The sequence below is a fragment of the Kogia breviceps genome, chromosome 8 (genome assembly GCF_026419965.1).
Source record: "Kogia breviceps isolate mKogBre1 chromosome 8, mKogBre1 haplotype 1, whole genome shotgun sequence".
NCBI classification, from domain to species: domain Eukaryota; kingdom Metazoa; phylum Chordata; class Mammalia; order Artiodactyla; family Physeteridae; genus Kogia; species Kogia breviceps.
In genome coordinates this window covers 74,232,297-74,244,634 of record NC_081317.1, presented here as the reverse complement: position 1 = coordinate 74,244,634, position 12,338 = coordinate 74,232,297, and the positions used below count along the sequence as shown (strand labels likewise).

The window sequence follows — 12,338 nt, the reverse complement described above, 5'->3', positions numbered from 1 at the left end:
CAGGCACATGGCTCAGAAGAGAAGGGAGAGAGAGAGAGAGAGAGAGAGAGAAGGAGGGAGGAAGAAATAAAATAAAATAAAATGAAGTTATTAAAATAAAAAAGAAAAAAAGAAAGAACAGCCAATACAAATCTACCAATGATAAAAAGCGCTAAAAACTATACTTAAAAAAAAAAAAAACACAGACAGAACCCTAGGACAAATGCTGAAAGCAAAGCTATACTAACAAAATCATGCAAAGAAGCATATACATACACACTCACAAAAAGAGAAAAAGGAAAAAATATATATATATTGTTGCTTCCCAAGTCCACCGTCTCAATTTTGGGATGATTTGTTGTCTATTCAGGTATTGCACAGATGCAGGGTACATCAAGTTGATTACGGAGATTTAATCTGCTGCTCCTGAGGCTGTTGGGAAAAATTTCCCTTTCTCTTCTTTGTTTGCACAGCTCCTGAGGTTCAGCTTTGCATTTGGCCCTGCCTCTGCATGTAGGTTGCCTGAGGGTGTCTGTACCCTGCCCAGACAGGATGGAGTTAAAGTAGCAGCTGATTAGGGGGCTCTGGCTCACTTAGGCTTGGGAGAGGGAGTGGTACAGACTGTGGTGTGAGCCTGCAGCAGCAGAGGCTGGCGTGACGTTGCAACAGCCTGAGGTGTGCCGTGTGCTCTCCCGGGGAAGTTGTCCCTGGATCATTGGACACTGGCAGTGGCGGGCAGCACAGGCTCCCAGGAGGGAAGGTGTGGACAGTGACCTGTGCTTGCACACAGGCTTCTGGTGGCTGTAGCAGCAGCCTTAGTGTCTCATGCCCGCCTGTTGTATCCACGCTGAAAGGTGCAGCTCGTGCCCATCTCTGGAGCTCCATTAGGCGGTGCTCTGAATCCCCTCTCCTCACGCACCCCAAAACAAAGCAGAAATAGAAAATATAAACAGACCAATCACAAAGCAGTGAAATTGAAACTGTGACTAAAAATCTTCAAACAAAGAAAAGCCCAGGACCAGATGGCTTCACAGGTGAATTCCATCAAACATTTAGAGAAGAGCTAATACCTATTCTTCTCAAACTCTTCCAAAATATAGCAGAGGGAGGAATACTCCCAAACTCATTCTATGAGGCCACCATCACCCTGATACCAAAACCAGACAAAGATGACACACAAAAAGAAAACTATAGGCCAATATCACCGATGAACATAGATGCAAAAATCCTAAACGAAATACTAGCAGACGGAATCCAACAGCACGTTAAAAGGACCATACACCATGATCAAGTGGGGTTTATCCCAGGAATGCAAGGATTCTTCCATATATGCAAATCAATCAATCAGATACACCATATTAACAGATTGAAGGAGAAAAACTATATGATCATCTCCATAGATGCAGAAAAAGCTTTCAACAAAATTCAACACCAGTTTATGATAAAAACTCTCCATAAAGTAGGCATAGAGGGAACTTACTGCAACATAATAAAGGCCATATATGACAAACCCACAGCCAACATTGTTCTCAATGGTGAAAAACTGAAACCATTTCCTCTAGTATCAGGAACAAGACAAGGTTGCCCACTCTCACCAATATTATTCCACATAGTTTTGGAAGTTTTAGCCATAGCAGAGAAGAAAAGGAAATAAAAGAATCCAAATCGGAAAAGAAGAAGTAAAACTGTCACTGTTTGCAGATGACATGATACTATACATAGAGAATCCTAAAGATGCTACCAGAAAACTACTAGAGCTAATCAATGAATTTGGTAAGCAGCAGGGTACAAAATTAATGCACAGAAATCTCTTGCATTCCTATACACTAATGATGAAAAATCTGAAAGTGAAATTAAGGAAACACTCCCATTTACCATTGCAACAAAAAGAAAAAATACCTAGGAATAAACCTACCTAAGGAGATAAAAGACCTGTATGCAGAAAACGATAAGACACTGATGAAAGAAATTAAAGGTGATACAAACAGATGGAGAGATATACCATGTTCTTGGATTGGAAGAATCATTGTGAAAATGACTGTACTACCCAAAGCAATTTACAGATTCAATACAATCCCTATGAAACTACCAATGGCATTTTTCACAGAACTAGAACAAAAAATTTCACAATTTGTATGGAAACACAGAAGACCCTGAATAGCCAATATATTCTTGAGAAAGAAAAATGGAGCTGGAGGAATCAGGCTCTCTGACTTCAGACTATACTACAAAGCTACAGTAATCAAGACAGTATTGTACTGGCACAAAAACCAAACTACAGATCAATGGAACAGGCTAGAAAGCCCAGAGATAAAGCCACGCACATATGGTCACCTTATTTTTGATAAAGGACACAAGAATATACAATGGAGAAAAGACAGCCTCTTCAATAAGTGGTGCTGGGAAAACTGGACAGCTACATGGAAAAGAATGAAATTTGAACACTCCCTAACACCATACACAAAAATAAACTCAAAATGGATTAAAGATGTAAATGTAAGGCCAGACAATACAAAACTCTTAGAGGAAAACATAGGCAGAACACTCTGACATAAATCACAGTAAGTTCCTTTGGACCCACCTCCTAGAGAAATGGAAATAAAAACAAAAATAAACAATTGCAACCTAATGAAACCTAAAAGCTTTGGCACAGCAAAGGAGATCATAAACAAGATGAAAAGACAACACTCAGAATGGGAGAAAATATTTGCAAATTAAGCAACTGACAAAGGATTAATCTCCAAAATTTACAAGCAGCTCATGCAGCTCAGTATCAAAAAAAGAAACAATCCAATCTAAAAATGGGCAGAACACCTAAACAGACATTTCTGCAAAGAAGATATACAGATTGCCAACAAACACATGAAAGGATGCAACATCACTAATTATTAGAGAAATGCACATCAAAACTACAATGAGGTATCACCTCACACCAGTCAGAATGGTCATCATCAAAAATTCTACAAATAATAAATGCTGGAGAGGGTGTGGAGAAAGGGGAACCCTCTTGCACTGTTGGTGGGAATGTAAGTTGATACAGCCACTATGGAGAACAGTATGGAGGTTCCTTAAAAATTTAAAAACAGAACTACCATATGACCCAGCAATCCCTCTCTTGGGCATATACCCTGAGAAAACCATAATTCAAAAAGAGTCAGGTACCACAACGTTCATTGCAGCTTTATTTACAGTAGCCAGGACATGGAAGCAACCTAAGTGTCCATGAACAGATGAATGGATAAAGAAGATGTGGCACATCTATGCTATGGAATATTACTCAGCCATAAAAAGAAACGAAATTGAGTTATTTGTAGTGAGGTAGATGGACCTAGAGTCTGTCATGCAGAGTGAAGTAAGTCTTAAAGAGAAAAACAAATACCATATGCTAACACATATATATGGAATCTAAAGGGAAAGAAAAGGTTATGAAGAACCTAGGGACAGGGCAGGAATAAAGACGCAGTTGTAGAGAATGGACTTGAGGATTTGGGGAGGGGGAATGCTAAGCTGGGACGAAGTGAGAGAGTGGCAGGGACTTATATATACTACCAAATGTAAAACAGATAGCTAGTGGGAAACAGCCGCATAGCACAGGGAGATCATCTCAGTGCTTTGTGACCACCTAGAGTGTTGGGATAGGGAAGGTGGGAGGGAGAAACAAGAGGGAGGAGATACGGGGATATATGTATATGTATAGCTGATTCAGTTTGTTATAAAGCAGAAACTAACACACCATTTTAAAGCAATTATACTCCAATAAATTTGTTAAAAAAGAAAAGAACTGGTGAAATCCAAATAAACTCTACAGTCTAATTTTTAAAAAAAGAAGGTGGTATAGAAACTAGAATTTCCAAGTAATTATAGGAAAAAATATATACTGTGAAGTTAAAAGTTTTTTCAGTTGCCATATGGGATCAAAATAAAGGTAGAAAACAGGAGAGGCCTGGGAGCAGAATCAGAGTAATGAATTAAAGAGCTTCTCTCAGATTAGCTGGGCCAAGAAATTCTATATCTACAAACTTTATCCTACAGGTATACTCAGCCATGTGTATACAAGGGTATCCCCTGTGGTGGTGTTAATAATGACAACAGATTGGGAACAACCCACATGTTCATTAATAGAAGTACAGGTTACGTAGTGAAACATTAGGCACTAAGCAGATAAGGGTGCACATTTCTTTGTGGTTGAATAGAATGGTCTCCAGGATAGATTGTCAAGTGAAAAAGAGCAAAGTATAAACTACTATGTAAAGCTTGCCACCATTTGTTTGAAAGGGAGTTATATGCATTTCTGTCCATATATGTGTAGAGCATTTCTACAGCTAATAATACTGGTTGCCTTTGTCAAGGGGTACTAGAAAACTGAAGACAGAAGTGATATACTTAATTTTCACCATATATCTCTTTATACTCTTGGGATTTTTTTTTGCCATGTGTATGTATTATCTATGCAAATATATGATTTTTAAAATTTATTTAATTTTTTAAATTTTTGGCTACATTGAGTGTTCGTAGCTGCACATGAGCTTTCTCTAGTTGCCACAAGCGGGGGCTACCTACTCTTCATTGTGGTGCGTGGGCTTCTCATTGCAGTGGCTTCTCTTTTTGTCGGAGCACGGGCTCTAGGTACGTGGGCTTCAGTAGTTGTGGCATGTAGGCTCCGTAGTTGTGGCTTACAGGCTTTAGAGCACAGGCTCAGTAGTTGTGGCGCATGGGCTTAGTTGCTCCGTGGCACATGGGATCTTCCCAGACCAGAGATCGAACCCATGTCCCCTTCATTGACAGGCGGATGTTTAAACTGCACCACCAGGGAAGCCCAATATATGATATTTTTAAAGGAAAAGAAAGGAGTAGAAGGGAAATGATAAGAAAATCTAGAAAATAGAAAACATAAAGTAAGATGGAAGAAATAAGACCAAAAAATCAGTAATCATATTAAACGTAGCTGAATTCTTTTCTGCCTTTCAGAAAGAGATTTTATTTGAATTTTAGAGAAAACATCTAGCCTTGCTGTTTATAAGAAACACACCTAAAACAAAGTGATAACAGAAAAGTGACAAATAACCAGCTGGAATAATATACCAGACAAATCCTAATCCTCCATAAGTGTATGTGTGACAATTACAATATTAATATAAAACAAAATATAATACAAAGCAACAGCATTAAGTAAGAAGAGGAGATATTATATGCTGATTAAAAGTTCAGTCTACCAAGAACAGATTGTCACAAACCTTTTATACATTTATAAGAAGCTTCAAAACATACAAAGCAAAGAGTGTTTGCTTTCAAGGAATAATTGTGACATGTATAATCAAAATAGGAGATTTGGGGGCTTCCCTGGTGGCGCAGTGGTTGGGAATCTGCCTGCTGATGCAGGGGATGCGGGTTCGTGCCCCGATCCGGGAAGATCCCACATGCCGCGGAGTGGCTGGGCCCGTGAGCCATGGCCGCTGAGCCTGCGCGTCCGGAGCCTGTGCTCCACAAAGGGAGAGGCCACAACGGTGAGAGGCCCACATACCGCAAAAAAAAAAAAAAAAAAAAGAGAGATTTTAACATGCCTCTCAGAAATAAGAAACAAGTAAATATGTAGAGTATTTGAATCAAAAATTAGTATATAATCTGTATATAATATTGAACTCTGTACCCAACAGAGAATAAACACTTTTTTCAAACAAAATAATACATTTACAAAATGTTACATATATATGTACATATACACTCTAATATTAAAAACAAGTTTAAGTAAGAGAAAATAAATTGCATATATTTAAAAGTGAATGAAAATTACATAATGCATATGAAAACATGTGAGATACATAATCTTAAATGTATTTGTTAGAAATAAGAAAGAATGAAAATAAATTGACCAAGAAGTCAACCTCTAGGAAAAGAGCAGCTAAGGAAGCAAAAGTAGAAGAAATGAATGAGCAGGAAATAGTAACTTCAAATTTAAATAATAATATTGATCAATAAAATGAAAACCCTTTTGACCCACCTCCTAGAGTAGTGGAAATAAAAACAAAAATAAACAAATGGGACTTAATGAAACTTAAAAGCTTTTGCACAGCAAAGGAAACTATAAACAAGACGAGGGGCTTCCCTGGTGGTGTAGTGGTTAAGAATCTGCTTGCCAATGTAGGGAACATGGGTCCGAGCCCTGGTCCAGGAGGATCCCAAATGCTGTGGAGCAACTAAGCCTGTGTGCTACAACTACTGAGCCCAAGTGCTTAGAGCCCATGATTTGCAGCAAGAGAAGCCACAACAATGAGAAGCCCGCACACTGAAGCACAGGGAACACCCCCCCTTGCTGCAACTAGAGAAAGCCCACTCACAGCAATGAAGACCCAAGGCAGCCAAAGATAATAAAATAAATTTTTTAAAAAGAAGAAAAAAGCAAGACAAAATATTTGCAATGGACAAAGGATTAATCTCCAAAATATATAAACAGCTCATGCAGCTCAATATTAAAAAAAACAACCCAATCAAAAAATGGGCAGAAGACCTAAATAGACATTTCTCCAAAGAAAACACACGGTTGGCCAAGAGGCACATGAAAAGCTGCTCAACATCACTAATTATTAGAGACATGCAAATCAAAACTACAATGAGGTGTCACCTCACACTGATTAGAATGGACATCATCAGAAAATCTACAAAAAACAAATGCTGGAGAGAGTGTGGAGGAAAGGGAACCCTCTTGCATTGTTGGTGGGAATGTAAATTGATTCAGCCACTATGGAGAACAGTATGGAGGTTCCTTAAAAAACTAAAAATAGAATTACCATATGACCCAGCAATCCCACTACTGGGCATATACCCAGAGAAAACCATAATCGAAAAAGACACATGCACCCCAATGTTCATTGCAGCACCATTTAAAGTAGCCAGGTCATAGAAGCAACCTAAATGCCCCTCGACAGATGAATGAATAAACAAGATGTGGTACATATATACAATGGAATATTACTCCTCTATAAAAAGGAACAAAATTGGGTCATTTGTTAGAGACGTGGATGGACCTAGAGACTGTCATATAGAGTGAAGTTAAGTCAGAAAGAGAAAAACAGATATCATACATTAGCGCATATATGTGGAATCTAGAAAAATGGAACAGATGAATCGATTTGCAAGACAGAAATAGAGACACAGATGTAGAGAGCAAACGTATGGACACCAAGGGGGGAAAGTGGGGGGGGGGGAATAAACTGAGAGATTGGGATTGACATGTATACACTAATATGTATAAAATAGATAACTAATAAAGTGCTGTATAAAAAATAAAAATAAAATACAAATCAAAAAAAAGAACAGTAGATAAAGTATGTTATAAAGAAAATAAAAATAAAATGAAAACCTGATTCTTTGATATGACAATGATTTTTTTTTTTTTTTTTGCGGGCCTCTCACTGTTGTGGCCTCTCCCATTGCGGAGCACAGGCTCCGGACGCCCAGGCTCAGCGGCCATGGCTCACGGGCCCAGCCGCTCAACGGCATGTGGGATCCTCCCGGACCGGGGCACGAACCCGTGTCCCCTGCATCGGCAGGCGGATTCTCAACCACTGCGCCACCAGGGAAGCCCGACAATGATTTTGATGAAGTGAAAAAGAGGAATCAAAAAAGCTGCCATATAATGCTTTACATAAAAGAGATTTAAAGTAATAAGAGAATTCTGTGTACAACTGTATACCAATAAATTTGAAAATCTAGATAAAATGTTTGATTACATAGGAGAATATATGAAATTGAGTCCAGGAGAAGCAGAAAATCTAAACTGATTAGTAACTGTTGAAAAATTTATAGTGATGATCAGTGATCTATCCCTAAAAATGCTTCATCCTACTAAACCTGCTGGAAGGAGAATTCCTTTGTTACGCTAACCGTTCTAGGGCATAAGTAAATTTTAAAAGATTCCCAATTCATACTGAAAAGTTAGTGCAACTCTAATACCAAAACTAGGCAAGAATGGTGACATGTACCAACCTCACTTACATAGTTGAAAAGATTCTAAATAAAATATTAGCAAATAATATTTTGCTAATTGCTGTTAAAGAACAATACATAAAAACCAAGGAATTTTATATCAATCTATCATACTCCAAAACTACTATTTCGAATCACATCCCCACCAAGAATAAGAACACTTGGTTTTCTGCATCTTTGCCAACACCAGGGGTGGTAGGAGAAGACAAGACGACTCTGGTTTTCTTGTTTGACTTCTCTTTTTTTTCTGAGTAAGACATGTAAGTTGAGTAACTCATATTTTTAAAATTTTAATTTCAAATTAAAAAGGTTAGAGTAGGGCTTCCCTGGTGGCGCAGTGGTTGAGAATCCGCCTGCCGATGCAGGAGACACGGGTTCGTGCCCTGGTCCGGGAGGATCCCACGTGCAGCGGGGCGGCTGGGCCTGTGAGCCGTGGCCCCTGGGCCTGCGCATCCGGAGCCTGTGCTCCGCAATGGGAGAGGCCACAACAGTGAGAGGCCCACGTACCGCAAAAAAAAAAAAAAAAAAAAAAAAAAAAAAAAAAAAAGGTTAGAGTAGTGGAGACATAATATTGCAGGTCAACGCAAGGAAAAATTATGAAATAAATTTCATCTTTGGATCCTCCAGCCTCTCTTTGGTGCTTCCTCTCCCTCTTTCTAGGATCCTTAGGTCCTTCAGTCTAAGCACACCATGGGGATGGGGTGCCACAGACAGGTAGACAGCCATCCCCTCCACACCAGTTTTCCAGAAAATCTGTGAAGCCCCAGAGTACGATGCTATTTCAGGATCCTGGACAAACAACAGCACACATATCTGCATCTCCATCACCCCCACCCTGAAATCCTTTAGCAGCTCCACACTGTAAACCTTCCTTTTCCCTCCTCAAAGCTTTTCCTAAGAAAACCTGATAATCTTATATTTCAGGGTAAATTTATCTGTTTGCTCCTTGGAAGAATTTGCATCTGAAATGGGATCTCTAATTAGGCAGTGAAATTTAGGTATCTTCAGAACAAGTAGGTTAGATGTTAAAGGAATTCCGTTTGATGCCTAATTTCTGAATTCTTCTAAAACAATGAGAGATGTTATCCTGGTATCCGCAGTTTGCTACCAGCTCAGCACACGGTAATACCTTTCAAAGCCTAGCCAGCCCTAGCTTAAAGAGTTGAAGATTTAGCCAAAATTCCACTTCTGCCCCTTGGTTCTTTCTCCAGTGGACCTGAAGTTTTCTTCCCAATTAAGGCACTTCTGAGTTCAGAACAGAGAAGAACTGCCTCTCATCTCTGTTCTTGGTTCCAGTCACAGCTGTTCTTCTAACTTGATGCTGACCATAAGCAAGTTACTCTGTCTCTGGATAGTAGACTAGAGGATTTCTAAGGCAACTGACAGTTTAACAGTCTGTGATTCTAGGTGCCTGTTCTCTTCATCATGGTGGCAAAACTTAAAATTATACATTAGCAAAGCCTACAAAGTTTACTTCCTATATGGTTAGAAACAGGGAAGCCATATTATTTTCCCATTTTACAGATAAAGAAACTTGAAGTCTAAAGCAGTTGAGTACAGTAGTAATTCAACCAATGTATATATTCAAATAACCTTTTGGCTTCCTTAAGTAGCTTCCATGTGACTTGGAAAAAAAATCTTCATTATCGTTAAGCATGATGTGGGGACTTCATATTAATCCAACATGTCTTAACCCTTCACTGCTACATCTGTACTCTCCTCCCCATCATTCATCCACAGAGAATACTTTTCTTCCCAGAATTAAGTGGAAAAAATGTTATTTTATTGTCTACTTTTTCATTCTTACAACCTGGATACTGCTAAGTCATTCTCAAGAAGGTTTAAGGTTATTGAGAAGACTGAAGGATCTAGAAGCATCACAATATTGAAACCGTTGGATAACTATTGCTGAGGAGAGAGTGTAGTGATGGCTATATTGCCCACGTGCATATACACAAAAACACACACGGGCACACACACATGCATACATAGTGGGGCCACTTACTGAAGGGCATACTAACTAGCTAATTTTAAACACTTAATTTCTCAACTCATAGTTTAAATTATGGCTTACACATTTTTTTGCAAATCTGGCAAGTTTTAATTCTAAAACTGAAACGGTAGAGGGGGACATTTTCTTTGGTCTCTGGTTTCAGAGATTGTAACCATAATCAATGAATTATCTAAGTTGGTTTGTGTTTGGAGGTTACTGAGGCATCTCCCTCTTAATGAGTTGCAGACTCCTCTAATTGAATCCTTGCTATGCATGCTTTTCCTGTGGTTAAGAATCTACCTTATAGAGATTAAGATAGTCTTGTGTTCAAATATGGTCTCATTGATTTAATTTCTCTTGAGAGAAAAAATGCATTGCTAATGGTCACCTTGTCTCAAATTTCAGATTACGGTATTTCGGATGGGATCAGAAGGACACCAGGACATTGATTTAGCCATCCTGACAGCTTTGCTTAAAGGTAAAGAGTTTCTACGTCCAGAGAGTGCAAAAATAATTTAAATGTATTAACACAGTAACCTTATGTCTCCTAAGAGTGGATATAATTCCAAACGATACCATGACACATCCAATTATTGATAACATAAGGGCCTCTGTTGTAAGACATTCTTTTTTTTTTTTGCGGTATGCGGGCCTCTCACTGTTGTGGCCTCTGCCGTTGCGGAGCACAGACTCCGGACACGCAGGCTCAGCGGCCATGGCTCACGGGCCCAGCCGCTCCACGGCATGTGGGATCTTCCCGGACCGGGGCACGAACCCGTGTCCCCTGCATCGGCAGGTGAACTCTCAACCACTGCGCCACCAGGGAAGTCCGTAAGACATTCTTAATGCTATTAAATTCCCCTATAATACACCTGTTACAGTGTGACTCAATTTCATAAAATTTAAGTGTACTACAATTCATCCATGTCCATTGAATCATAAAAATATATGAATTAAAAGGCTAACATAATATGTAAGAAACTAAGTTACTAAGGTTATTTAATAATTATTACCCTGCCTACTTTCAAAAACCATTTGATATGGCATAGATGATAGATAGGTAGGTAGATAGATAGATAGATAGATAGATAGATAGATAGATAGATATGGAGATATTATAATACATTAAAAATGAAAATCAAAACCATTGAGAAGAAGGGAGAAAGGAAAAAATTGGGCTACTGTATTTGTTATGATTGAGCATTAAATTTAAGCTTCCTAGAAATTCAGTTAAGAATAGAAATGCCCTGGGTTGTATGATTTTCCTTTATAAGGTGGGTATTTGTCCTGTTTTCTAGTCCCAATATCATAAAGAGGTCCTTATTCTTGGAACCATACCCAGGAGAAGACCATTTTCCTCCAGGCTCAGCAAATCAGATACTGCCCTTAATGTCCCTTAATAGGTATATTACATTTAACTAATACTTTTCACTATTAAAATAAACAAAAGGAAATTGCCTCTGTTTAACACTGAAGTGAAAACAGGAACAATAAGAAAAAACAAAACCACAAACCTTGTTGACTGTGGTTGTGGGTTAGAGCTGTCTCCTACATTCCCACTAAGCCCTACAGTTTACGCCTGCTGCAGCATTTATCACATGGCTGATTACTGCCTGTTTGTAAGTCTCCATTAGACTATAAGCCCTGCGAGGGCAGAGAATGTGTCTTGTCCATTACTGCTTTCTTAGCACAAACAGTAGCATTTAATCAATTTTTGTTGAATAAATGAAGGAATGAATGGATTACTCAATGATTCAGTGGTAGACTCAGCATCCCAAATTTTAAACTCAGAATAGCAGCCATTGTAATCTAAGTTCTATTCTACCTACCCTTATTCCACTATTAATAGTTTCTTGAGTACCCATCATGTGGCAGCCACTATGCTAAGTGCTAAGCTTTTTACAAATACTGTAAACATTAATAACTGCAACAATTACATCACATTAGAGCTATTTTTAATCCCCATTTTACAGATAGGGTAAGTGGAGCTATAAGAGATTAACTTGCTCAAGGTTACTATGCTAATTACTAAGCCTGAACTTAGATCCAAAGTATGTCTAGTTCTTCACTGTACCACATGTGACCCCTTTGATACTAGAAACTGTCTGTCCTCTCCATTCATTCCCAAAGTTATATGTGCACATTCATTCAAGATTCTGATCACATTTCGGAAGTTCACAATCCAATGAAGTGTATTGTGTGTCCCAAGTTGAGCATTTCATTCTAATGAACTAAAGCATTTCATTCCAACGAACTAAAAAATATATACATTCAGAAGAATTAAGGAACCGTGCATGAGTTGAACCACAAGCATCTTCAGGGCCTAATCATAGCAACCAGAGATTTCCACTGGAAAGGGCCCCAGACTTGCCGTAATAAACTA

At 38.7% G+C, this 12,338-nt stretch overlaps 1 protein-coding gene across 13 annotated transcripts in view; it reads left to right on the top strand.

The window, feature by feature from the left end:
* Positions 1–12,338, top strand: part of TRPM3 (transient receptor potential cation channel subfamily M member 3) — a 514,000-nt gene that overhangs the window by 375,539 nt on the left and 126,123 nt on the right. For all 13 annotated transcript variants that reach the window (XM_059072701.2, XM_059072700.2, XM_067039572.1 and 10 more), the window contains one exon: positions 10,361–10,433. In XM_059072701.2, coding sequence (XP_058928684.1) covers positions 10,361–10,433 — 73 coding nt within the window. The remainder of the gene's footprint in view (positions 1–10,360; positions 10,434–12,338) is intronic.